Below are 26,640 nucleotides of genomic sequence, written 5' to 3'. Positions count from 1 at the left end.
CACATGGGGACAGAGATCTGTCACTTTAGGAAGAAAGGAAATCGAAATAGAATGTGTTTCATATGTATACATAAACACATCTCAGCACAGAAACCATTTGCTGGGGAATGAGGGATCCTCAAGCCTGGACAGCAGAGCAGCAGGTGCAACTTAGGTATGGCTATTCATAATTGAGGCGAGCTAACCCAGTTGTTGTGACCTGCCAGCCACCCGAGCTGGAGAATAGGAGTCTGTCTTGTTTTCTCCTCCCTCCTGGCAGCTTGCCATCTATTTCAATGGACTGAGGATGTTTCCAGGCATTATTCAGAGCTGGAGTAGCTAGAGCCTGTGAGGCCCGGAGCACACAGGAAGGAGGAGATTGATTGTACTCAGTTAAGACTCCCGGTTGGGGAAGACAACAGGAAATGTTACATTTCATTCAATCTCCTTTCATTCAAGCAGATTAGAGCTCTAAAGTCAGAACAGATTCCTTTTTACATTTGAAGTTGCTGTCTTTTTTGTATTTGTAATCTCCATCTGAAATGGCCCTGGTGTATGCTTGGAAGTAAGCCCTCGAATAAACATGTACCAGGATGACTTAAGAGAGCTGGCATGTACAGTGTGCTATGGATTTTTGTTTGTTTTTTTGAAGGGAGCATTCCTGTAATTTGCCTTTTAGTTCATATATATATATTTTCTCACTAAAGAGCATGAAATCCCTTTTTTTCTGAGCGATTTTAAACTTCATAGAATCACAGAATAGTCTGAGTTGGAAAGGGTCTTGAAAACCATATAGTCCAACCCCCCTGCAGTGAGCAGAGGTATTTTCAACTAGATCAGGTCGCTCAGAGCCCCATCTAACCTGGCCTTGAACACTTCTACGGATGAAGCATCCACAGCTTTTCTGGGCAACCTGTTCCAGTGCCTCACTACCTGTTGAGCTCAGATGGGTTACCCTTCCTTCTCGGACCAGGGTGGAAGAGCAGAGGAGACTGCTGTTCTGCTGAGTTCTTTATTTCATTGTCTCATAGCTTTCTTGAAGGCAGAGTTCAAGGGGGTTACATGATAAAGCTAGGCAGCAACAGCAAACAGCAGGCAGAAAACAGCTTCTTCTAGTTCTAGTTTCTCTATAATGTTTTTCTTACAGAAGTGTGGATTATATTTGTTAATTGACCAATAACATTAACACACGATTCTAGTTTTCCTTTTCTTAACCTATCCTGGTCTAAGTCTAACAGTCGTAAGTCTTACACAAGTGTTACATAGGTAGTACACAGATTTGCATATAGTTTCTATCAGCTCTTAATGTTTATGTGAACACTCTATCTAAAAAATGTGAACAGTGTAGTTCTCTCTATATTTTCTCTAAAGTAAAGAATTCTGTGAAAAGGTACCACTGCTGCAGTAAGAACTTTGTTTAAGATCTCTGCTGCAACTTTTTAATGTTTAAGGCACTTAGCATGTATTCCCACTAAAAGTTAAAAATCTATATTTCTATTTCACTTTGGTGTGACTTCATGGATCTCAGCTTAGCCAAAGGTTTTAATTCAACCCTGTGCTTTGGCTTCCCTCTGGGCCTGAGTCCAGAGAAGCTTTCACTCCAACACCCACCCTCACTGTAAAACGCTTCTTCGATATATCAAATCTAAATTGACCCTCTTTTAGTTTAAAAAACATTATCCCTTGTCCTGTTTTTTTATTTATCCTTTTAATTACTTTTATCTGCAAAGAAGAACCTTGGCTTTTGTGTCAGACAAGCTTGGTGGCAAAAATCACTGGTGACATTTGTAGCACGCATCAAGTACAGAGAGGAGGAGCTGAAAGGCCTGTACTCATGCCTTGCTAGTTTTGCGTGCTTTGAACATTTTTCTGCTTCAGTAGAGCTTTTCACTGGACCAGCCTCTAGATAGGTGATGAAACTTTTTCCCTGGAAATGTCACGGCTTTTACTCCCTGTTTTTCTGTCTTTTCCTCCCATTAGAGAAATGCAATTGAACGGTTTTGTGGGGAGGTGAGACGCTTGTGCCATGCGGAGAGAAGGAAGGACTTTGTGTCTGAAGCGTATCTGATCACACTGGGAAAATTCATCAATATGTTTGCTGTGTTGGATGAATTGAAAAATATGAAGTGCAGTGTGAAGAACGACCACTCAGCCTACAAGCGGTAAGTGGCAAGGAGCAGCAGTAGCCGGGCCTTTGCTGCCAGCATTCAGGCCTCCCACGAGATGGCAGCAGTTGCTTTTTTTCTGATAGCTTTTTCTTCAAAAATAGTCTCTTCACGTATGGGACAGGTTACCTTGAAACTAGGGATGGCTTGACTGCAGTTAGGCAGTTCTTTGTGCTGTTCTTCCAGCAGCAAAAGGTTTTTCTGCCTTTGATGCCAAGCTGTCAAATAGTGATGTCTTGGTGTATGCTAAATGTAATGCATATACTTTGTTTAGTAAACCTTCTGTTTTTGAGAGGAAGCTGGCTTTCTGGTTGCTTCTGCTACTCCTATTCTATTCTGATCTGATCTATTCTATTCCTGGCATCCACTTTTGACATTTGTAGCTGAGAGTTGTTTTACTTGTTCTTAGTGTATTTCAGCAAAATCATTGTGATTGCAGATATAGCAGGGAGGGGAGGGAGTGAGATACAGTGGCCAAGTTTTGTACTTGAGCTACCAGATGGTATCAGATATCTTCTGTTGAACACAGTGGTCAGAGCAGTAGGGCAAGACAGCCTTTATGCCAGCTCTAGCACCTGTGGTCTTTCATGCAGAAAACTATTCAGTCAATGACTAGCCAAATTTACCTGTGTTGCTTCTACTTACATGAGATTTAGTTTCTACCTCCACCTGTTGTAGTTGCTGTTGTTCCTGGAAGCCTCCTAAACTTACTTGGTTTGCCTTTCTTTTTCTTTGGAGATGTGTTTCTGGAGGTCAAACTTTTGTTTCCTGGAAGACTGACTTTTCCTGGGCTGTTGAGTGGCTCGGATCTATAGAGCCACAGCTGCACCCAAATGAAGGCTATAGCGAATGTTTTTTCATTTGGGTTTTATTGGACCTTCTAAGTAGGGGTGTAGTGAGGAACTCAGGGAAGTAAACCAGTTTATTTTGGATAAATTAAGTCCATCTCTCTCTTCTAGTCAACTTTTCACCTTTTTTTTAAGGAGATAGATTTACTAAAAATCAGTCCTGGCCAAGGGAAGTACTGTTTTTTCTTCTGTTTTTAAGAGCTGCTCAGTTCCTGCGGAAAATGGCAGATCCTCAGTCCATTCAAGAATCTCAGAACCTTTCCATGTTCCTTGCCAACCACAACAAGATAACACAAGTAAGCTTTAATTGTCTTCTTGCAAGTTACATAATGCTTTGCAAAAGTACTAAAATAACGCTCTTCCAGTTTGGTAGTAACATTTTTTTTGCTAGTGTAACTAGTTGACTAATACCCTTCTTTTTTTTTCCAGTCTTTGCAGCAGCAATTGGAGGTGATTGTTGGCTATGAAGAGCTGCTTGCAGATATTGTGAATTTGTGTGTGGACTACTATGAAAACAAAATGTATCTAACACCCAGTGAGAAACATATGCTTTTGAAAGTAGGTTTCTTTTGGGCACGGAATTAAAAATAGAATGTTGAGGCAGGGCACAGGTGTTTAAATTTAAAAGATTGTTTCTGGTTGTTTTTGGTTTTTTTAAAAGGAACCAGATTATGCAAATAATTCAAATTACTGCTTTTCCCCGTCATTGTCTTTTTGTTGTATTATATACTGAAAGTATTTAGAAAGCTTATAATCCACATTTGTTTTTCATAAATTGAAGTTGACCCAATTGAACTGCATCCAAGTCTGTGGAATTGTGTTTCTATATAGTATAATGTATAATGACAGCAGAAAGGAACTAGTACATTTAATTTTAGATATGTGGCAAGTTTGTTTAAAAAGCTTTTAGAAGCGAGGCTGTGTATCAAATATTTCAGGGAACAAGTATCTTGAAATTAGGATTAATAAATCAGTATAGTTAGCTGGAGTATGTACACCTAATAAGAGGGTGCTGGGCAGTATGAAATGTGGCTGATATTATCAGCTGCATATCTTGCAGTGGAAGAAAAGATACAGAGTAAGAGCTAAAAATTTGCCTCATGACAAATATTTTGCGTCACTTCAATGTTTAAGTTTTGAAGAGCTCTGTTTATTAGGAGTAAATGAAAGTCTTCTGAAACCACACATGAACTCTAGAGCATTTGTGTTGTCTGCAAGGGTGCTCAGTGTTACTTTTGTATTTAGGCCTTTTGTTTGGTTGACATGCTTAGAACACAGTAAGTGGCTCTGCTTGGCTCCTGTAAATACTAAATAGAATCATGGAATATGCTGAGCTGGGAGGGATGGACCCACACGCATCATTGAATCCAACTCCTGGCCCTGCATGGGACCATCCCCAAAGGTGCCTGCCAGTGTTGTCCAAATGCTTCTTGAACTCTGGCAGGCTTGGTGCTGTGACTACTGCCCTGGGGAGCCTGTTCCAGTGCCCAACCACCCTCTGGGTGAAGAATATTTCCTGATACAAATTTATAACCTTATGTTAATTAATACCTTGGACAAAAGGTAATTAGATTTTTTTTGAATGCTTCTGAGTTCTTGTGTGTATAATTCAGAGAGGCACTGAAAGCCAGAAAAACAATCACTCAGAGATGTTAGATCTAAAGCTCTGTTACCAAATCAGTTTGCATGTAGAGAATTTGAATAAAATGGAAAAGAAAAGCTCTAAAAATAGCCGGACTCTCATTTCAGTGAGATCTTTTTTTTTTTAATGCTAAACCTTTATACAAACAAGCAGTATCTTTTAAGGCTAACTGATCAGGCTAATGTTATTGTAAAAAGTGCTAATACAGATAATAAAAGAACAGTACAGAAATTTATGTATTTGAAAATATATTCTGTTTGAAGGAGGTTGGGTGTTTCAGGACTGGTTTTAAAATGTTACTTTTCTAATTATATGAAGAACAGACTTACAGGTTTTTACTTCTGAGGTCCTTTTGTTGAAGGCTTAATTTTTTCCTTTTTCAGGTGATGGGCTTTGGATTATACCTAATGGATGGAAGTGTCAGTAACATCTATAAGTTGGATGCAAAGAAAAGGATAAATTTAGCCAAGATAGACAAGTACTTTAAGGTTGGTTAAGATGTGATTTTAAAGATAGATTCTCCTGCATTTTAAGTATATTTAAATAGAATAAAGATCACTTTGTATTATAATATGGGTAAATAATAGTTTCCTTTCACTATGATTTGTGTTAATAATTTATCTAATCTGATTTGTTCCCTGTGTACAGCAGTTGCAGGTTGTCCCACTGTTTGGTGACATGCAGATTGAACTTGCAAGATACATTAAGACCAGTGCCCATTATGAGGAAAATAAATCCAGGTAGGAAGGAGAAAGAAACAGAGTGGAACATCCAGGATGGGGAAAGTGTGACCCTTGGAGTATATGTTCATAATCACCTGTTAGTCCATGGGTCTGTGGTAATTAATAGGATTTTCACTTGGTCATCTTTTTGGTGTGGGTATTTCACTATTAATGTAATTCATGTAATGGATACAGCTAAAGAAACAGATGGTTTAAAAACCTCTTTATGCTGCTGAGCTCATTCTTGTATCCACGACATTTCTTATCACCTGGGTTGGAAGAAATTCATTTTCTCTTACTCTAATTTAATATTTAATTTTTATTTTTTTCCTTTAAATATGAAACTTTCTTTAAAAGAAATGAAGGATTTTACTAGCAAGGTGAGCAGTAGTAGTGCATGGGTGAACAGGCATGTGTACATTGTATATGGAGCAGCAACTTAGCTTGTCTCCCCCCTATTTTTTTTTGGCTAGGTGTGCAGCACAGCAAAACAGCTGGAAAATGCAGCCAGTTTTTTCATTAATGGTTCCATGGTTTTTGGTTATTGCTTTGTTTTAGTGAACCTTTCTATGCTCCTCCAAGACCTTGCCTCCATGCAGTTACATGAATTTAGATTGTTGTGCTTTGCATTTTAATTCCTGCAGAAAAACCCACATAACTTGCATGTTATTGCTAAGAGAAAATCAACAGCAATGGGCCTACTGAGCTACTAAATATATGAAGCTACTTAACGTGACATTCTTGGTAGCATGTTTTTTGTGTACCTCTTGATAACATGTTAATAGTATTTGATAATGCCTTTTTTATAGCTGGGAACATACTATACGCTCTTCAGAGTTCAACAAGAATGAACAAAAAAATATTTGCGGTGGCTACATGTATCTTACAGCCTATACCTGTACTTCTGCCCTAGCTTTCAATCCTTTTTGGTCTTGTTCCTAAGAGATATGATGGTTCATATTTCATAGCAGCAGCCTTTGAAAAATGAAAAGAGAAACTCCCGAAACAGAAGAATTTTGCAGTTTTTTCTTAAGACTTGGAAGAAGTGCTGTTTGAACTCAGAAGGGCCGTTCATCACTAATGGCTTGTGCAGGGGTAGAGCTAGAGGTGTGAAGAGAGGAAAAGCCTCAAACAACAGAGAAGGAAAATGTGTAAAAAAATAAAAAAGTAATGCATTGTGGATCTTTCTTTGCAGTATCAGCTGTGCTGTTTATTGTCAAACCTGATTTAGGTGGGGTTTTTTTGCCTTCTGAAACAGATGGACATGCACATCTTCCAGCAGCAGTCCCCAGTACAATATATGTGAACAGATGATCCAAATCAGAGAAGACCATATGCGTTTCATATCTGAACTGGCTCGTTACAGCAACAGTGAGGTGAGCAGGGTTAGAGCTACATGTGCAAATTTCATGTCACTCATTAACAGTTATTGTTAAGTATCTGAAAATGACAAAGCTTGGCCACCTGAGTCAAGAAAAGCTGGCTGCAGGTCTAGTACCTGTTACTCTGCATTATATTTGCACTATTTAAATTTAACATAACAATGACACGTCATCCAAACTCTAACGTCCTTCTGCCTCTTTCTCTTTATGTATCTCAGATTTGTCCTAGAAATTTTGGTATGTCTCATTTAGCATATGTTGTCTAGCCCTTAGTCCAAACAGGTGCTTGTAACAGTTTAAACAAAACTAGAATTTAAGAGATAAGTAAAAGAACACAGAAATGCATATGTATACACACACTCCTATATATCAGGTATATAGAGAGAACATATAACTGTATATTCTGTATAATTGATGTCTTGAATTCATCTGCAACAATATTGTGGTCATTAGGGATACCAGTGATTTCCATCTCTTGATCAAAATCTGTGAAGTTTAACTACATAAGTCTCTAGAAGAAAAAGCTGATGTAAATGCAGGTGTTGGTATATAATGCTGTTTTAGTGCTTCAATTGATATAGAAATTTGGCTGTGGATGCTGAATGTTCTGATGTGTATTTGAGTGTGGGGTTGGTTTGTTTTTTTTTATTATGTTCTAGGTGGTGACTGGGTCTGGTCGACAGGAAGCTCAAAAAACAGATGCAGAATATCGGAAGCTCTTTGATCTCTCTCTCCAAGGCCTGCAGCTTCTCTCCCAGTGGAGTGCCCATGTCATGGAAGTGGTATGTAACATGGGAAATAAAACCAAATGAAAAAGAGGTGGCTTGGTGAGGTTAGACAGAATAAAACAGCTTTATTTTAATGGACTGAAAAATGCATGTTGTGTTTTCACAGGATCACAGAACATTCTGAGTTGAAAAAGGGATCCACAAGAATCTTGTTCCCTTAATTCTCCTCTTCCTTCTTCCTTCACCCCTTTTTTCCTTCTGCTTCAAACCTCATTCTTAGAGGATGGCACATGAAGTTCTCAGAGTCTAGGAGTAATGCTGCTTTGAAGATCCAGTAGCTCGTAGCTCACCCAGTACATTCAACTTTAATGGATAGGCTGTCACCTGTGAACCTTCACCAGATATTTTAATGTCACTCTTGATACAAACATTTTGTAGACTAAGACTTCATCATTTCCTTCTAAACATTGTTTAAAATCATATTGTTAGAAACATCTGTACTGGCATGCAGTCACCAAGCAGGTGATAGAACAGCTCCAGCTGGCTGTGTTTAGACATGACCACTGAGTAAATTGAAGCATGTATGGTCTTAACAGACAAAAATAGATGGAAGGGCTCCCATTGGCTTTAGATTAGGCTTTTAGCCAAAAGGAAAGTAAATGCAGGAAAGGGAAAATATGAGAGAAGATGAGGGAGGGGAAATAAAGAATATGCTGAGTTGTTTCTCTGTATTGCAATAGTTTATTTTAAAAACAGATGCCAGTTAGAAAAGTGACTGTGCTTTTTTTCCAGTAAGAAGCTGCTTAAGGCAGAAATTGAAGAGGAGGATGCAGGAGTCCTTCTTATGCTGCAGATGTTGGATAAAAGCTCTGTGCCTTAGCTGAACCAAAATATGTTCTAGGAAGGGCTGAAACATGACTTACTGTGTGAGAGAAGCCAGACTTGCTTCTCTTCTGCCTCAGATGTTTCAGGGGGCATGAAGCAATTTGCACTATGTGACTACAGTGCAGTCACAGTGGGCCTAGCTGGAGAACCAGTTTTCTCTCTCATTTGTATTTTTAACTGCCTCTTTTAGAAGCCAGTAGATGAGTCATGTTTTTTCCTGTATTATGCTATTCCTATTTAAATCCACAGTGTATTTAATGGTGACAATCTTTTTCTCCTTTTCTCCTCTTAAAAGAGGTTGCTGTCATCTATTTCTTACCTCTGCAGCTCCTAGACTTGCTCCCTTCATTTATTTTATTAATTTTTCATCACAAATTGCTGCATCCAGGGTCTCTTCATAGTGAAGATCTTCCTATTTTATTATATCTCTGAAGGAAATCTCTCATTCTTAGCTCTGTTTCTATCCTGCTCATTCCAGGACAAACTTTCTCTGAGCATCACAGCAGGTTTTTTTGGCTATTCTCGCTGCTTTTGTCTTTATAATTTGTATGGATTCCCATAAATACTTCTCATCTAAGTTCAAGTTTGTGTTCACCTTCTCTCTCCCCTACTGAGAATATATTCTGATATGGAGTGTCCTAATTATTTACCTGTCTACACCTTCACTGAGTATGCATGAACATAGTTACATGCATCATGTTCAGATAAAAACTTTCAGTGTATGTTTGTTGTGCATCTTAACCCTGTCAGTTTAATGCCCCCAACATCTTTGTTTAATCATTTCCCCAGTGTCCTCTTTGTAGCACTCAGGTTGCAGGGTGTGATGCTCCCCTTTGTCATAGGTAAATTGGTACTATTAATCCATGTTAGTAGGCAAATTTAGTAGGCTACTAATTCAAATTAGTAGGCTATGTAATCTAACATTTATGCTAAGGTGGTGTCAGCCAGATCTTACTATGTACTGAACTCAAACTCTGAGAAAATTGCATTTAAATGTGACTAGGCTTTTTCACTTGATGTACCCTGAGGGATATTAGGCCAGCCTGACCCTGCTCAGGGACATTTTGAGCTGTGTTTGCAGTGGCTGAAAAGGCGGTATTTAAGAGAAGTGCATGCTGTGCAGATCATATTGTCACAGATAACACAGCTATTTCCACACATTTCAGCCTAGTACATTAAAAATTAACACCCCTCCCTGCAAAAAAAGCCCTAAACCCTAAACCTGTAGTTTTCCAGTTGTGTTTTGAAATCTAAATGTGAATGTTTCACCAAGCACCTCTTTTTGTGCGTGGGTCTGATTGACTTTTTTTTTCTTCTATTCTGAAGTCTTTCTGTGTTTCTCATGTTTGAAGTGGAGAAGAAACTTTTGCCCGTGCTAACGTTTGCTCAGTAAAAAATACCCTTAAGTGTAATACCTGCTGAGTTTGAGTTGCATTTCTTTGGGATAATACAGAATCACTGGTTTTCAGGAAAAGTTTTTAGGGAAATTATTGCTTGGCATTTACACCAGATAGTAGTTTCAGAATTTATGCAAGGTTTGAACATAGTACTAAATACTATTTGTCAAATATTCATGAAAACACTGAGGCATTTCTCAAAGCATGTTATTTGTGTCCAGCTGTGTTTTGTGTTTCTCAAGCATTTTTGTTTCTTTTTGTTCCCCCTATCTTTTTTTCTCCCTCTTCTGCCTTGTGAACTGCAGTATTCGTGGAAGCTGGTTCACCCAACTGACAAATACTCTAATAAAGATTGTCCTGACAATGCAGAAGAGTATGAAAGAGCAACAAGATACAATTATACTAGTGAGGAGAAGTTTGCTTTGGTTGAGGTAAGAGAAATGTTTTTCTATAGGGATTTTCCAAAGATTAATTCTATACAAAAGAGAACATTCTCTATAAGCATTTTGCATACCCAGTGCAAAAAGACAGCCTGCCCTGTGCTGACTCTGAAACAGCATGTGTTCCTCCATTCAGTATAGGGGAGGAGCACAGCAAAACTATCCTTTATTATTTGTAACTTGTTAATGCCCCGTTTCTCATCTTTTGTATTTAAAAATGCGCTTTTTGTACAAATACACAAACAAAATAAGAAAAATACATTTGTCTGGGGTTTTTATTTGCAGGTGATTGCCATGATCAAAGGTCTTCAGGTGCTGATGGGACGGATGGAAAGTGTTTTCAATCATGCCATTCGTCATACTATTTATGCAGCTCTTCAGGACTTTGCCCAGGTCACACTTAGGGAGCCATTAAGACAAGCCATTAAAAAGAAGAAAAATGTCATTCAGAGGTAGAATTACTGTTTTCATCTTTTTCTATATTCTTTCCCCCAGACCTTAGTAAATTTGTTGCAGAATTGCACAGATGTTCAATTCTGCCTCTCTAAGTCTGTACTCCCAGTCTGTCTGGCATTCATAGTTAGCTTGGTTGGATATGGATTGGAGTCTGAAGTCAAAAATAAAAGGCTGCCAGCATGGCTGCAGTAGGAGCCCAGGCTGTCCTGAGCCTCTTGGGACTATTTCAGGAAGTCTTGTGTTTCCTGCTGTTTATTTTAATTTCCAGAAAATATAAATACAGTAATACTGAAAGCAAGATTAGCGTTTATATTTTGAAGAAAGGTTTCACTGTCCCCTTTATGATTCCAGTGTTTCCTTTCCTTGTGTCTCATGTTTATCCCGCTCTCTCTTCTCTCTGCCCCTTTTAGCATTCTGTCTTATTTCTCAGCTTCTGCTGCCTTTGGCTCATTAGCCTTACACTTGTCTTCCAGTGCTCCGTCTGCCCACACTGATTGGTGACATTTCCTGACCTTAATTTTTTTGTCCCTAATTGTTTGCTTTTAGTCTTGACTTGTCTATCATTTGTTTACTCCCACATTTCATTGCAAAGCTCTTAGAGGTGAAAGTCCTTAGCTAATTAGGCTATTTCTAAATGTTCTGACTACCACAAAAATATCATTATAAGCTAAAAATAAACAAATTGCTCCACATTATCAGGTTTGGGAGCGTCTTTTTGTCCCAGGATTTTAATGAAATAGAAAAATACTGTTTTCATTCCTGCTCAGATTTGGGATGAGACATTTTCTTGATCATTCAGCATGCCACAGGTTATGGCTGGCTGTGTTCCTGACAAGTATCTGAGTTCCAGTTCAGTATTTGGAGCTAAAAGTATAAAGCTGTTTGTATAAATTTCAGCTGAATTCTGGAATCTGAATTTCTTCTGAAAACAAGAATTCTGCTTTTTTCATTTCAAGCCACCATTGTGTTGCTTTAATTTGGTTAATATTCTGCTTTGGTTTGATTGAATATTAATTGAATTCATAGTGAATATTAATTAACATATTCATATTAATGTGAATTTTGTTTGATTGATCCAGCTCTGGGGTCCTCAACACAAGAAAGACGTGGACTGTTAGAAAGGGTCCAGAGGCCATGAAGATGATGAGAGGGGTGGAGCACTTCTCCAATGAAGACAGGCTGGGAGAGCTGGGGTAGTTCAGCCTGGAGAAGAGAAGGCTATGGGAGGCCTTATTTACAGCTTTCCAGTACCTTAGAGGGAGAGGGACTTTTTATACAGGCAGATAGTGACAGGACAAGGGGCAATGGTTTTACTGAAAGAGGAGAGCAGGGTTAGATTAGGTGCTAGGAAGAAATCCTTTATTTGGAGGATAATGAAGCACTGGAACAGTTTGCCCAGAGAAGTTGTGGATGCCCCATCCCTGGAAGTGTTCAAGGCTAGGTTGAGTGGGGCCCTGAGCAACCTGATGTAGTGAAAGTGAAAGGTGTCCCTGCCCATGGCAGGGGAGAAGTTGGAACTAGATGGTCTTTAAGGGCTCTAGACCTTTTCTGATAAACAGCATGGAGTGATTATTTTGTGGCTATGTCATTCCTGAAGATGTTGGTGAAATTCTTTTTTCTTGGTTGGAGTTACCCTGAATCTTGAATGCTGTTGCAAAGTTTCTGTGCTTGTGGAAGAATGCTTAAAAAAAGTCAAGTGTTCTGTCAAGGCACCTGGATGTGCTGTGGTCTGAAGTAGGGGGAATTGTGCTCAGTGTTTTGCAGGCCATAAGGAAGACAGTGTGTGACTGGGAAGCGGGTCACGAGCCATTCAATGACCCAGCACTAAGGGGAGAGAAGGACCCCAAAAGTGGTTTTGACATCAAAGTCCCAAGACGTGCAGTTGGACCTTCCAGCACTCAGGTATTTTCCTGTCCGGTGGTTGTGATATCTGTCAACAATTATTGCATGAGGTGTTTTCCTTCTGTCCTGAACTATTTTAAAATTTCAGGTTTTATTGCGGTCTTTTTTTAATGCTAAAAATCTACTCTGATTTATATTTGCAAAATTATATGCACTTAAAAAGATCCTCTGTCTGGATTGCTGTAATTTTCTACTCTTGATACATCATTTTTCCAAGTGTTCAATTTCTTTAATTTGATTTTCTGGGAACAAATATTTTCTCATTGAGCTCCTAATGTCTTTTAAATAATATTTTTGAACTGTTTGAATTATTTCTTGACTGACTTCTACCTCTGGTATGGCTGGTGAAATTTTTTTGTTAAATCCCACAATTCAGTAGATGTCTAGTAGTTTTAAAATATGTTTAAAATATAAATGAATGTCTGGTAAAATATGGGAAAATATTTGACTTCTGAAAAGTCCTTGCAGTCTTCAGTAATGAATGATAAAGCTGGTCCCTAGAATCTAATTTGTCTGCTGCTGCCACTAAAACGAGATATTTCAAATGTTTTCTGTGGTAGTCATCAAAATCCCATACCTAGGTGCTCATTCTTGTTACCTCCATATAATTCTCTTTTTTATTTCATTTTTGGATTTGTTTGGAGAGTGTATAGTCTCGTATTTGTAGCTCATCTGAGAAAATGAGGTACTGAGCACTTTGGGTAAAAAACTGAAGGCAACTGTGGTTTGTGAAGACAATCTTTTAATACCTAAAATCTGTGGGAAAGAGAGCGTGTATGGTTAATAATTTTGGGTAATAAAAAGTTGCTTAATTTGTGATAAGATTGGTTTAATGAATATTTTGTTTTGATAATTGCAGAAATATTGTTTTGATTTCTAATTTCCTGGGGTGAAAGAAAAGGTTAAATATCACCATCAGTTTGCTTCTCCTGTGCTTTAAGGACTTTACTTCTCCTTTGCAACAGGCTGGTTAGAATATGTGGTTCTATCTGCTTTTTCTGCTCTTGGGCTGGTACACTTGTCTGTCTGGTTTGACAGGAGGGCAAGAGGTCAAATATATCCATTTTGGATAGGTTTTCCTCAGCTTCATGCCGTTCTAAAATGGCTGTGTATGAATGGGTAATTGGTGCTACCTGGAAACCTTTGCTAAATCATTTGATAAGCTAATGGCGCTCTGAGCATCCTCTGAAATGAACGGGAACTTTCCCTTTGCTTGAGGGAGCCCCAGATTGCAGTGATTGTTCTGAACAACCTTTCTGTGTGACCTCCTCTGCATGCTCACTGTGCTGCTTTTCATTTTTAACAAACTAACATGTTTTCTCTGCTTCCCTTTCCCATTCCTTATTTACCCATGTGTTTTTATTAACGGATTCTCTTCCCCTGCCTGCCCCTGTCTGTTGGTTTTTAGCTCTTCATGGTTCGCACTATGACAGAGTCCTTAAACTCTGCTGAGCTGTTGAAGCAGCTCAAGTCTCTGGGATTGGAAAAGCTATTGCATGTGACACACAAGTTTCTGAGGCAGTCCTACATCTATCCGCCTCTTTTAAACTTTGGTGGTAAGACATTACTTATTACTTTTACTTATTGTGGTGATGTGAACTGTTCCACTGCAAATGGTCTGCTGCTGAGTGTCAGTGGAGATCCCCTTGGCATGGGTAGGCATTTGTGCTGGTGTGTAGGCTACTGTTGCATCGTTCCTCTTGCCTCAAGGCTTTTATCCACACAGTGCCAGTTTTCAGTTTGAAGTGGAGCAGTCGCTTACTGATAGTAATTCTCAGTGTTGCTCAACTAATGTACCATGTGTATTTTCCTTTTTTCCCCCCCTTTCCACCATAATTGTTTCCTTTAATGATACAGCTTTACATGGTGAGAACTATGTTAGAGTCCCTCATTGCTGACAAAAGTGGTTCCAAGAAAACCTTGAGAAGTAGCCTTGAGGGGCCCACCATATTGGACATAGAAAAATTCCATCGCGAGTCTTTCTTCTACACTCATTTGATAAATTTCAGTGGTAAGATATGTAGATGATCAGTGTCCAGCTTAGCATGTCCTAACACCTCTAACACGACCTGGAAAATGTTTCCGATTGCCTAAGTCAACCTCTGGTTTATTTATCAAAAGCCTTGGTCTGTCCAAACTTTTTCTGAGATGGTACTTAGTATTGTGGTGGGATTTTATTTTGACTTGTTATGCGTTTGTTTCTAATGCGTCAAATTTCATATTGTTACCTCCCTTTTCTATTTTCTTTATGTATGTACTTATATAAACAAGGGACAAATAAGCCTGTACACATTGAAATTTTTAAAAGGAAGTAGTTTTTTGTGTTTTGGGAGATTTTTTTTGTTTTTGTTTTAAGTACAGAGGAAACAAATTCTCTGTTGTGATAAATTTGATGTCATTTCACTACTCTTACTATTCAGTTAATTGTAATCGGAAACATGCTGTCCTAAAGAATTCACCTACTGACATTGAGTGTACCTAGTCCTTGTCATCACCATGCTGTGTTGTCTTTCATTTTTGTTTTGCTGCTGGCCTCTTTTACCCTTGGAGAAAGGGGAGCCTGTTAATGTCAGCCATAGTGCTACTGGGGAACAGCACTGCAAAAGGTCTTCAGAAGGTCTTAGTGTAAAAAGTTCATTCCTGTTTTGGTTCTCAAGCCTTCTGGAAAAGAAGGATTGTACCAAGTGTTTTCTGGAGAGGTGGGAAGCACACTTCTGTGCCCTTGACAGCATCCTTAGAAACTTGTTGTTTTAATCCCTATTTCATGTGTCTGTCTGTCATTTCCTGCCCATCTAATCAACAGGAACATGTGGAGCAATTCAGTCCTCCATAGGGAGGGATGGTTCTGGAAGTTGCAGTCAATTTTGTCTCCTTCACTTGCTGCTTCCCAAATTCAATGTATGGCTTTCTCAGCCCCCAACTGAGAAACTAAACTAGAAATCCCTTTTTACTGGTGTATGTAGTTTTTCTGTTTAACTGATAGTCTTGTCCACTTCCACTCTTTTTTTTTTTTCCCCCCTATAAGAAGACACCACTTTTGGGGGCCAGTGGGGAGTTCAAAACTCTTAGGAAAAGTCATGGGATTTACATTTTGAATTTGCTTTAGACTGTTTGGCCTATGTACAGCTCTAGTGAGTTGCACCTGCTTTTTTTGTTTCACGTTGCATCATCAGAATCACAGCTGTATTGTACCTGATGTATTTCTATGAGAAGTGTAATTCTCCCTTATTTATTCTGAAAGAAACTCTGCAGCAATGCTGTGATCTGTCCCAGCTGTGGTTCAGGGAATTCTTCTTAGAACTGACCATGGGCAGAAGAATCCAGTTTCCCATTGAGATGTCCATGCCTTGGATTTTGACGGATCATATTTTGGAGACAAAAGAGGCATCAATGATGGAGTAAGACCCACTTGTGCTCTTCCACTGCATGATTATTCTTAATGATTGCTGTTCCTTGTTATAATGTTACTGCTTTAATTGGTTTTAGTGGCTAGTCACTGAGAGGGTATTCTAAATGTTTATAAAATTTTTGTATTATGTTTGCCCATTTTCAGATTTCTCTAAGTTTTCTTTTTGAAGTGAGTAATTGAAATGCTAAGCCTTTCATATAGGTATCATTGCACCAGCCACGTATTTTGCTCTTTGAGTTCTCCTTACTTATTCTTCAAAGATGTCAAACATAATGTATAGTGGTAAAAGCCTAGTTCCATTTTGATGGAAAGCTACATACAGAAAACAAGTTTTAGACTTCAAACATATCTACACCTTTTCTTGAACTAACATATATTTTCTTAAAGGAAAAATTGTGATCCTTTTTATATAAATTAAAAAAGATCCTGTTTTCGTGAACCGCATGTGGACTACAATATTAACTGGCTTACATCACCTTGACTGCACCATCCTAAAGAATCATGACTTTTATACTCATGTAACTCTCTTTTTTTTATTCTTTTTCCTGCAGGTATGTTCTGTATTCTTTGGACCTTTATAATGACAGTGCTCATTATGCACTGACCAAATTTAAGAAGCAGTTCCTCTATGATGAAATTGAGGCAGAGGTAAAGTAACCTTTCCTACTAGAGAAAAATAATCTGTACCTGAATGTAAAAATCATGCTAAAGGATAATCTCTATATAAAAGATTCAGAACAGCTGGAGATAACAGAAAAACTGAGAATACCAACCAGAAGATGAGTAACTGGTTGGGTGATATGTTGTAAGGAAACCTGTAGACCTGTGCAAAAATGCCTCACATTTATGCTGAAAATTGAATGTCATCTTCTCTTTGCTGGGAAATTTGGATCTGTTAACTTTCTTGACTATGTTTGATAAACAGTGGGAGGTCTTAGATAAGCTGTGTTTATTTTAATTTTAAGTATTTTTAAATGCACAATCTTTTTCCCCCCAAGGTAAACCTGTGTTTTGACCAATTTGTCTACAAGCTGGCAGACCAAATATTTGCATACTACAAGGCAATGGCTGGCAGGTAGATAGTCCTTCCACTACGAGAGCTTTTCTTCACACATTTCTGCTCTGCTTTGCTGTTTAATATACTTCAAGTGTTTTCTTCCTTTCTTCATAGCCTGCTTCTGGATAAACGGCTGCGCTCGGAGTGCAAGAACCAGGGAGCAACCATTCAGCTGCTGCAGTCCAACCGCTATGAGACACTGCTCAAACAGAGACATGTTCAAGTGAGTTAACTCCTACCATTGGAAACTTGGCAACTTTCCAATGGTGTTGCTTCATGTAGGTAGACAAAACTCATTTTGTGCTTTATGTTCTGTCATCTAATTAGCATAACTGAACATCTGAGATCTGCTTTTTGTTTTGTCATATGAAGGCGTAAATTAAGAAAGAAACCTTAAAAGATCCCGTTTTAATGCAAATGTCTGTTCTGGTTAAGAAAACATGAGCCAAATAGGAATGCCATGAGTGGTAGCATTATCTTCCTAGTAATGTCTTTCATCAGCGTTCAGTATGTTGTTGGCAAAATGTCGTGGAAGCATACAATGCTGATATAAATACTTAAATGTAGATGCAATGTGTACTTTTACTTATTTTTGTGAGAATTGGGATGCAAATTGTAGCACCGCATTTGCTCATGAATTTATAAATTTTGTCCATCTGCTTTGTTTCAGTGTGTTTGGGATGCAAGTTCAAAAAGTGAGAGTCTGTTAATCTGTGGAGTCTCACAGTCCTTGTACAGTTTGTCTTGTAACCTGACTGTCAGTTCAGAACCTCACAGCATGTTTTCCTTTAGCTTCTCGGTAGGTCCATAGACCTGAACCGACTGATCACGCAGCGCATTTCGGCAGCCATGTACAGGTCGATGGAACTGGCCATTGGCCGCTTTGAAAGCGAGGATTTGACTTCTATTGTGGTGAGTGTTGTGTTGCAGTTTTGCACTGACATAGCAGCTGAGGTGAAACAACCTCAAAACTACTGCAACTGAGGGCCTTGGGAGTAAAGTGTAGAGCAGGCATGTACTTGGAGCCATGAGAAAACAAGGAAAGCAAGCATTGTTGCGATTTAAATTTTTGTAAGTGCCCACTTCTCCCTATGCTTATAGATAAATTGCAGATCAAAAAAAAACAGACTTGTGCTTGGTAGAATCACAATTAGTTTATTTACTCAGGCAGCTTGGTTTTGTAGCATGACAAAAATAATTTTTTTGTGGAGGAATGAGATCTGACTTGTGCCTGTGGAAGAAGAGCATCTGTGCAATATTAAGGTGTCCTTTTGAGTTAGTTTCCTGATTAAAATGCTAAAAACCAAATTTTATTTCCAGACGGCATGAATTTGACAAGTAAATATGCAGTCAGCAAGAAAAATATCAGGCACATTCAGTTCTGCTAGAATGAAAAATAAATTAAAAGTTATGTAAAAGAGTTTACTGTTGGTCTTTCTGTAATAAGTTTTTTGCCAGTGACATTTTGTCATGCAGTTAAGTACCTTGGTTTAATTTTGTTCTTTACTGAAGAGAAATCAAATACTGAGGCCATAGAGCCTCTTGACTTCTGAACACTTGGTTTTATAACTTTGAATTATTGAAACATAATTTTTCTTTGTTATGTGCAGTACACTCTTAGTGGCTGAGTGAACAGAAACTGTCGATGATGTGTTTCTTAGGTCACAGGTTCTCGTTCTTTGTGTAAGAAAGTGACAGAACTAAGGGTTGCCCCTTTACCATGCTCCTCTTTTTTTTTGTTTGTTTGTTTTGTTTAGGTTTTTTGGTAGTTTTTTTTTGTTTGTTTGTTTTATGCAAAATATCTTCTGTTGAAAACTGGTTGGTTTCCTCAGTGAGAAACTGATCCTTATAGATTAAGTACTCAGTCATTTTTTGCTGTTTTTCAGGCTAAATAAATTAAATTAAGGTATTTACAAGACTGAGCTATTTTTTTTCCTCAAATTGGACTTAATTCTGTAATAATGATCATAGTGGCGATTTTTCCTTGAAGTAGCTGTTGCTCACACGTTTAAAACTCCTTTGAAATAAGGAGCACTTAAATCAGAGAGCAGTCTGTGGGAAGATGACCAGTAGTTTGATACACAGCTAGAAAACGCCACTGGATATTTCTTCAGTATGTCATTGCACAATAATCTTCAAAAGCAGTGCTTGGATTTTTTGGAAGTAGAGGTTGTGTTCATTGTGTTTGGTGTTTTCAGTGTCTGATGTCAGATACGGAGTTATTTTATGTTACTTTATTTTATGTTACTTTATTTTATGTTACTTTATTTTATGTTACTTTATTTTATGTTACTTTATTTTATGTTACTTTATTTTATGTTACTTTACTTTACTTTACTTTACTTTACTTTTACTTTTACTTTTACTTTTACTTTTACTTTTACTTTTACTTTTACTTTTACTTTTACCTTTACTTTACTTTACTTTACTTTACTTTACTTTACTTTACTTTACTTTTACTTTTACTTTTACTTTTACCTTTACTTTACTTTACTTTACTTTACTTTACTTTACTTTACTTTACTTTACTTTACTTTACTTTACTTTACTTTACTTTACTTTACTTTACTTTACTTTACTTTACTTTACTTTTACTTTTACTTTTACTTTTACTTTTACTTTTACTTTTACTTTACTTTTACTTTACTTTTACTTTACTTTTACTTTTACTTTACTTTTACTTTACTTTTACTTTACTTTTACTTTACTTTTACTTTACTTTTACTTTACTTTTACTTTACTTTACTTTTACTTTACTTTTACTTTACTTTACTTTTACTTTACTTTACTTTACTTTACTTTACTTTATAGAAATTACCAGAAAGGATACTAGGAATTTCTTGTCAACAGGAGAAACATTATGAAATGCAGTACTCATATATAGTTATGTGGCCTGCAGCAAGTGGTTTTGTGGATACCTTCACTACATTTGTAAATGTCTGATCTGGTCTTTCTTTGCATCTCAGTGCATCCTTCACTGGTGTAGGCCATGAAAAGGATTTATGGTAAATGTGATGTTATTCCTAACATTACCACTACAGTAGTTAGTTCACCAGTTACTGTACTGAGCAGAAATTACTTTGTGACTGCTTGTAAAGTAGGAAATGCAGGAAGATGCTTTTGGCCTATGTCTGACCCCATTTAAATGTTGGAGTTTTAAGTTTTGCTCAGTGGAGAAAGTGTTGGCACAGGTCTGTGTTTGAGACCCATCTGCATCTGAATACCCTTAAAGTCTCAGAAGGGTTAAGAAACAATCCCAAGAGTACTGATTCTTTCCAGCCCTTACTGTTAAAGTAAGAGACTGGGTGAGAGTCAGTTGTTCATTTTGACTTCTTTCTAGTCTTCTCTTCCATCAAAGTTACTTATGTACTTTGTTCAGTTCCTCCACTTCATTAAATGCATCATTCTCTTTTTTCATCTTGTTTTTCATAGGAGCTGGATGGCTTGATAGAGGTAAACAAAATGACTCACAAGCTTCTGAGTAGATACATGACCCTGGACAGCTTTGATGCCATGTTCAGAGAAGCCAATCACAATGTTTCAGCCCCTTATGGCAGAATCACTCTTCATGTCTTTTGGGAACTCAATTACGATTTCCTTCCAAACTACTGCTACAATGGATCCACTAACAGGTTAGCAAGGCAGCTTTTTTATTTGCAGCTGCTATTCTACCACCCTCCTGCAACTTCCTTCCTAGCAAATGCTGACGAGTTCATCTCCATTCATTTAGTGTTTTCCACTTCTAATGCTTTACTTGAAATTAAGCAGCATGAGTCATTCTACCAAGTACTGTTAAATGTATGAAAGCCTGTTATTTGTCCACAATAGAAGGCAAATGGAACCACAGCGTCCAAATTCTGACATTTTGGTGACGTAGTTTTGATATGCTGAAAAACAGAGTGTGTCAAAACATGCTTAGTGCATCTCAGGAAGGTATTTTGAAACAGGATCTTCAACTGTGAGATGACAGAAATAAAATTATATTCCTGATTCTGTGTTAGTGTGAAGAAAAAAATAGTTTCCTTGAGAAAGGAAGAGTTCAGTGTTCACTGCAACTGCAGTTGCAGCCTTTAAGGAGAGTGAGTAATAGAAAGAGAAAGGTAGGATCTAAGGTTTGAATGAGGGGGAAGCACGATGTTCAAGATTTTGCATATCTGGACTTCCTGCTCGTGTGCTGTTTTTAGGATTTGTGTTACTTTTAGTCTTTACTCAGGTTTTGGTTAAAGCCTCGTGAAGTGACAGTAAAGTGATAGTGAATATTGAGCTTTAGGAAGAGGAGGAAGCCTGTTCTCATCTTTCACTGTCTTCTTGGAGAGCTTTCCTTGTATGACATGTTCTGTGATGGTTATGTTGTATTTTAGATCCAAGATTCTGTCTGCAAAGGAAAAAAAAAAGAGAGTGTTTTTTTTGTGGTTAAGTTTTACCCGAGAAACTTCTGTTACAAGAATCTGTTTGCACAGGAACGTCAAATGTACTTCTGAGGGAGCTACTGTGTGGTTGATGTATGTGGAGATCAGTTTTGGAATATTCAGTGTGCTGTATTAAGAATCATGTAAGCATAATATTAAGAGAAATCTTGATGAAATGCTGCTTCTTCACCTGTCAGCTTTACTGAAAGACATTCACTTTAGTCTGTGTTCATCTTGGCTACAAGGGCTGACGTACTGCAGACCCACAGCACTTGGGAAGTGAGTGTGAGGTGCCAAAGGACATTAGCAGGATCCCGTAGCACTGTGGCTTGTCTGTTTTTAAAATCTGTATGCAAGAATTGAGTTAGGCTCAGCTTCTTGGGTAATTAATTCAGGATAATTAATTTAAGAGATGTTAAAGGGAGCCAGATCTTAGGAAGTATGTGTGCCATGTGTCTGATTGCATCACAGAAGTGCTTTGGTTTCAGTCAAAAGCAGCAGTGTGGTACAACGCCCTTTGATATTTTTGGTGAGAGAGGGAACAGGAAGTTTTTAGCCTTTTTATAGTCCTTAAGCATGTTCATTATGTCTGTTACTGCCTTGCTGTTAGCATGAACTTTAAGTTGATGAGCTCTCTCTGCATTCAAGTGTACAGGTTATTGATGCAAACACAGGAGTTACACAGTGAGGAGCTGTGTGAGAGCTGCTGGTTTAATGCTTTACTCTTGATAGGTAATGTCTTGCATGAAGGTTATGTGTAAACAAGGGAAGAAAAGTAGCAATGAAAGCCTGGAAGAAAGAGAAATAATCATGATGAAAAGCAGAGAGGTTACTTGGTGGTATGAGGGACTGGAGTCAGAGTTCCCAGAAAATGTGTCATGCCTGTGTCTTGTCTTCTTTTAATTTGACAGCTTGGTGTAAGGGTTCTTCTTTTAAAGTTAGTGTTCTGGTCAGATTAACTTGTTTCCAGTACCTTTTGAAGTTCTTCTCCCAAGAATGCTTGAACATGAAAATTTCATATATCTGTAAAAGAGTTCAACTGTTTAGAAACCCTGCAGGTTTAGTTCAAAAGCTAAGACTCTTCATGCAGAAGTGCTGAAACACATTGCATGTTTAATTATTTGGGACTTAGGAATTTTTTTTATGTCTGATAATTTACTGAGATTAAACAGTGAGGCTGCTATTAAAAGATTTAGCAATTTAATAATTGGAGTTGCCATTTATCTGAAATTTAGTCTTATTAATGCTGGCCAGCTGCACAGACTGAGGGACAGCAGTTTGTGGAGAAGGAATGGGGAGATGAGAGAGGGGACCTCTGCAGATGGGCCTTAGGAGTGAAATCTAAGGGCGTTTTTAATCTACCTGTGTGGAAAGAAAACAAACCTTTGGATAGTGCACACACATATGAACTGCAGGTGAGGTCAAAGTTGTCTCTAGCCCAGTGTTCTGATGCTATCAGCAGCCATAAAGGGGCTGCATATGAAAACAAGGGAGGCTAGAGGTGATTGTTCTCCCAAGAAACATGCCAGTTTGTAGCAATGATTAGATGTTTCTGTGAAACGAAAATGGTGGAATGTTAGTGCATTTGTGGCCCTTTACAGGGGTATTAATTTTTCTCCATTGTTTTGCCCTGTCCCTTTTGTAAAGCAGTGTGAGGCTTTGGCATTCATTACGTGCTCCAGTGAGGAGTCTGCAATGAAGCTTGTGCTGCATCTCTTTTAGTTGCTCTCAAGCTATTGTCCACCAGTTCTTTTACTGAAAGTGGCCATAAACAGCCATTTCCCATTTGTCTTTTCTGTGCTGCCTGGGATTGTTTTTCAAGAGCCCTCTCTCATGTTAGCCCTCAGCTGCATGTCTTTTCAAGCTACAAGTATTTCCACACCAGGAATATTTGTCATGCTTAGGCCTGCATCTGTGCTTTTTCATTCCTCTTTATCCTTGTGAAGTTAGGTTGTCTAGGGCTGTCCAGAAGATTTAAATGACACAAAGACAACTTGCACATTTTTGTTCCTTGTTTCTCTTCTGCTGTCTGTGGTGTCCCTTTTTCTGCCTTATTTTCTTTACTGTTTCTAAGCTGGTCTTTTCCTTCCTTGACAGCTTGTTTTGTATTAAGGACTAACAGAGGAGCAAGTGTGAGACAGCCTTACATATATTTGAGTTGAAGATTTTCTGTGCTTTCTTGACACAAATGATACAAGCTTTTGGAGACAGTAGTTAAACTAGTAGCTCCATCTCCTCTAACACATTACCCAAATCTGTGTTCTCTAGTATAAATTCATGCACTCTTCCAAATGCAGTATGACATGTTTCTTCCAAGGATACAGATTTGTCACAGAAGGAACAAAAAGACCAGCTTTTTATTTTTCACTCTTCCTGACTGTCTTTCCCCCTTCCTTTTGCAAGCCCTCTCTCTCTCATACTGCTTTTAAGATGGTTTTCACAAGAGAACAGCTGTGTCTTCTTGTGTTGCATATACTCTGACAGTCACTGTTCAGAAAAATTTTCAGCCCTTTCAGATACTGCTGGAGCAAACCTGAAAAGTAGCAGTGAAAGCCATGTAGTTCCTGCTACAAAGAGCCAAATGGTGCAGGGATATAGACTCTTGCAAAGCAGGGGTGACTGCAGTCAACTGCCTTTCTGCTCCTAAAAAAACAAGCAACCAAACTCTTTCTGCCAGAAGGAAAAGCGACAGCAATGGATTGGCGGATCTGTTACTCTCTCATGCACTATTTTCCCTGCTATTTCCTCTGTTCTCTCCATCTTGACATCTGTGTTTAAGAAGGGTGAGTCAGATCTAGTGTTCACTGAGAGGAGGTGTAGGGCTACCCTTAGTTCTGGTAGACAGGACAAACTAATTTGAGAATGCTGGAGGTTAAAAGTGTTCTTACCAATTAGACAGGGAAGTGCAGAGAACACTTTCTGTAGGAGCAGGGAGGGAAGATTGTCACAGCTTGTTACTTCAAAGATGAAGCTCAGAAAGTTTATGAATGAGGTTTGTCTGACCTGGTGCCTGCAGTAGCAAGACAGCAGGGTCATTGACCAAAGTGGTCTCTTTCAGTTATCTCCTTAAATAGATTATAGTAATTAAAATCAAAGAATTATTTAGATTAGTTTGTGAAGTGCTCACAGTAGGTATCACAGAAAAACTAACATTAAATTATTTGATCCTAAAATACTTACTTTGGGGGCTCACGTTGTCCTCTTGCAATCACTTGCAAAGCTTTGGTAAGCCAGAAGGCTTTTCATCTGCTTAATCTACTTTGACAACCTGTTCTGATTAAAATGGATAAATTGCTGTGAGATTATCAACACTGATTAAAAATGAAACTGGTTATCTCAGAGTATGCTGAAACCTGCATCCAGTCAGTATTCAGGGGAAAGTTAAACTTTGCTTAGCTTTAGCTTTGATAGTCAAAGAGCTTCAGTCCTTCAAAGAGATATTTCTCTTTCTTGGAGGAGAAGCAGAAGGAAGCCAACCAGCAGAATGTCAGAAAGAAAGCGTGCACACACACACACACACACACACACACACACATCCACACTGAAAAAGTTTGAAGAACAGTAGATAATGTTGAACTGTAAGGTTTTCATATAGCCCTTAGTTCTGAGGGAAGAAATTTCTAATACTTACCTGAATGATATGTTGGGAGTAGTCACACACCTTCTAGAATTATGCACTCTTTAGGCTGCCGTAGCCTCAATCTTAGATGTTGCCTCTCAATAACTTAACAAGTGACTGTTACCTTTTGCTCCTACTTCCTTACTTTTTTTCTTCCTCTCTTGACTTCTTTCATCCAAGAAAGTATAAGCAAGTGTGCTTGCTTCAAGTCTTTAAGAAAACTTTAAGGCTATTTTGCTACTACTCTAAAGCATTAGAGATGGAGAAACCCCCAAGAATGCAGAGGAACACTGAGAAACACTTAAGAGTTGTTTGAGCATTTACTTTCACTGACTGGTTTGCTCCCAGACACTAATTACATTATAATTGAGATATTATACACACAGTACCGTTTTGAAAAGTGTAAGTATTACAGTTACAGCTTCCAGAGTCATGGGATACACCCACTTAGACTTTGAAATGCTCCTTTCCTTGTGAGCGTTTTAATTTAGTGGTAACAAATCTACTCTTACCAAATGTCTGCACACTGAAACCCAGTCTTATCTCAAATGGCATGGTATCTCCTATGGTTTCATTTCAGAGATTCTCTTAGGGCTTGAAAATTGATGTCAGTTTAAAAAGGAATGGGACTTGAAGAGAAAAAAGGGGGAATAGAGTAATCTCGGGGACTGTCATATGTTGCAGATTACTTTGAATTCCATCAAATGTTTACATCATCTCTGGTTAACTCATTAATGAAGTATCTGCAGAATAAAGATTCAAGTAATCTCTCTCAAAGGAGAGTTTTCAGTTTCTATGTAAGTGAGAGAGAAGGGGAAAAACCTGTAAACTGGGGGAATATAAATGTAATGAGATTTAAATAATATATATAGTATCAATAAAATACATATAAATAGTGTATTTTTCCTCAGAAGCTCTAAATGCAAACTCTTTATGGACTGTGGCAAGTATGAGTATTTTTGGGAAGATGGGCTGAACTATGTATGAGCAAGTAGCTGTACCTATTTTTGAGAAGGTTAAAAATGCAGAAAACATTGTCCTGAAGTTATAGATTCTCACAGGAATGATTCAGAAATAAAACACCGTGGAAATAATTGTAAGCAACATGGTGCAATTTATACCTGTCTGGGTGAACCAATTTTTGATTGACATGGCTGTTTTTGTTTTTAGCTAGAAGATGGATATATTAAAAGTAGAATGTCTGTGTTCTTTCTAGGAAGAATTAATAATGAATGATTAATTTTGTATGCTGATTAAATGTAAATAGATTAAACAAAAAAGGATCAAGATACAATTGTATCTTATGATATTATAATGGAAGGCAAGTTTTCTTTCCTGAAACATTTTCCTAGATACATTTATTTTGCTCAGTTATCACTCAGACCTGGCTGATATTATACAACCATTTGAGATACACTTCTTATATAGCTATTTTCCCTCTTTGCTGTGCATATACAGGGTTGCACCATTTATCAAGAAATACTTTTTAATCAAGGTAAAAAATAAAGTGGCCATCCAACTCTTGAACACATCGCCCAGTAACTTTGCTCTGTTTAGTCAAGTTAAGCAGAATCAGAATTATAGTAGATATTGATTAACT

At 38.0% G+C, this 26,640-nt stretch overlaps 1 protein-coding gene across 4 annotated transcripts in view; it reads left to right on the top strand.

Moving 5' to 3' along the window:
• The window catches only part of CYFIP1 (cytoplasmic FMR1 interacting protein 1), a 78,310-nt gene that overhangs the window by 24,035 nt on the left and 27,635 nt on the right, over nt 1–26,640 (top strand). For 3 of the 4 annotated variants that reach the window (XM_069006344.1, XM_069006336.1, XM_069006363.1), the window contains exons 6-22: nt 1,960–2,141; nt 3,192–3,288; nt 3,422–3,550; nt 5,018–5,122; nt 5,283–5,374; nt 6,615–6,732; nt 7,398–7,520; nt 10,054–10,179; nt 10,474–10,640; nt 12,399–12,546; nt 14,404–14,557; nt 15,788–15,944; nt 16,507–16,603; nt 16,954–17,030; nt 17,127–17,235; nt 17,805–17,924; nt 20,445–20,644. In XM_069006344.1, coding sequence (XP_068862445.1) covers nt 1,960–2,141; nt 3,192–3,288; nt 3,422–3,550; nt 5,018–5,122; nt 5,283–5,374; nt 6,615–6,732; nt 7,398–7,520; nt 10,054–10,179; nt 10,474–10,640; nt 12,399–12,546; nt 14,404–14,557; nt 15,788–15,944; nt 16,507–16,603; nt 16,954–17,030; nt 17,127–17,235; nt 17,805–17,924; nt 20,445–20,644 — 2,201 coding nt within the window. Of the gene's footprint in view, nt 1–1,959; nt 2,142–3,191; nt 3,289–3,421; nt 3,551–5,017; nt 5,123–5,282; nt 5,375–6,614; nt 6,733–7,397; nt 7,521–10,053; nt 10,180–10,473; nt 10,641–12,398; nt 12,547–13,954; nt 14,103–14,403; nt 14,558–15,787; nt 15,945–16,506; nt 16,604–16,953; nt 17,031–17,126; nt 17,236–17,804; nt 17,925–20,444; nt 20,645–26,640 lie in introns of all 4 variants that reach the window. The other variant, XM_069006353.1, reaches the window with a different exon arrangement.

The sequence above is a fragment of the Aphelocoma coerulescens genome, chromosome 1 (genome assembly GCF_041296385.1).
Source record: "Aphelocoma coerulescens isolate FSJ_1873_10779 chromosome 1, UR_Acoe_1.0, whole genome shotgun sequence".
Lineage (NCBI taxonomy): Eukaryota > Metazoa > Chordata > Aves > Passeriformes > Corvidae > Aphelocoma > Aphelocoma coerulescens.
This window is presented reverse-complemented; position numbering and strand designations above follow the sequence as displayed.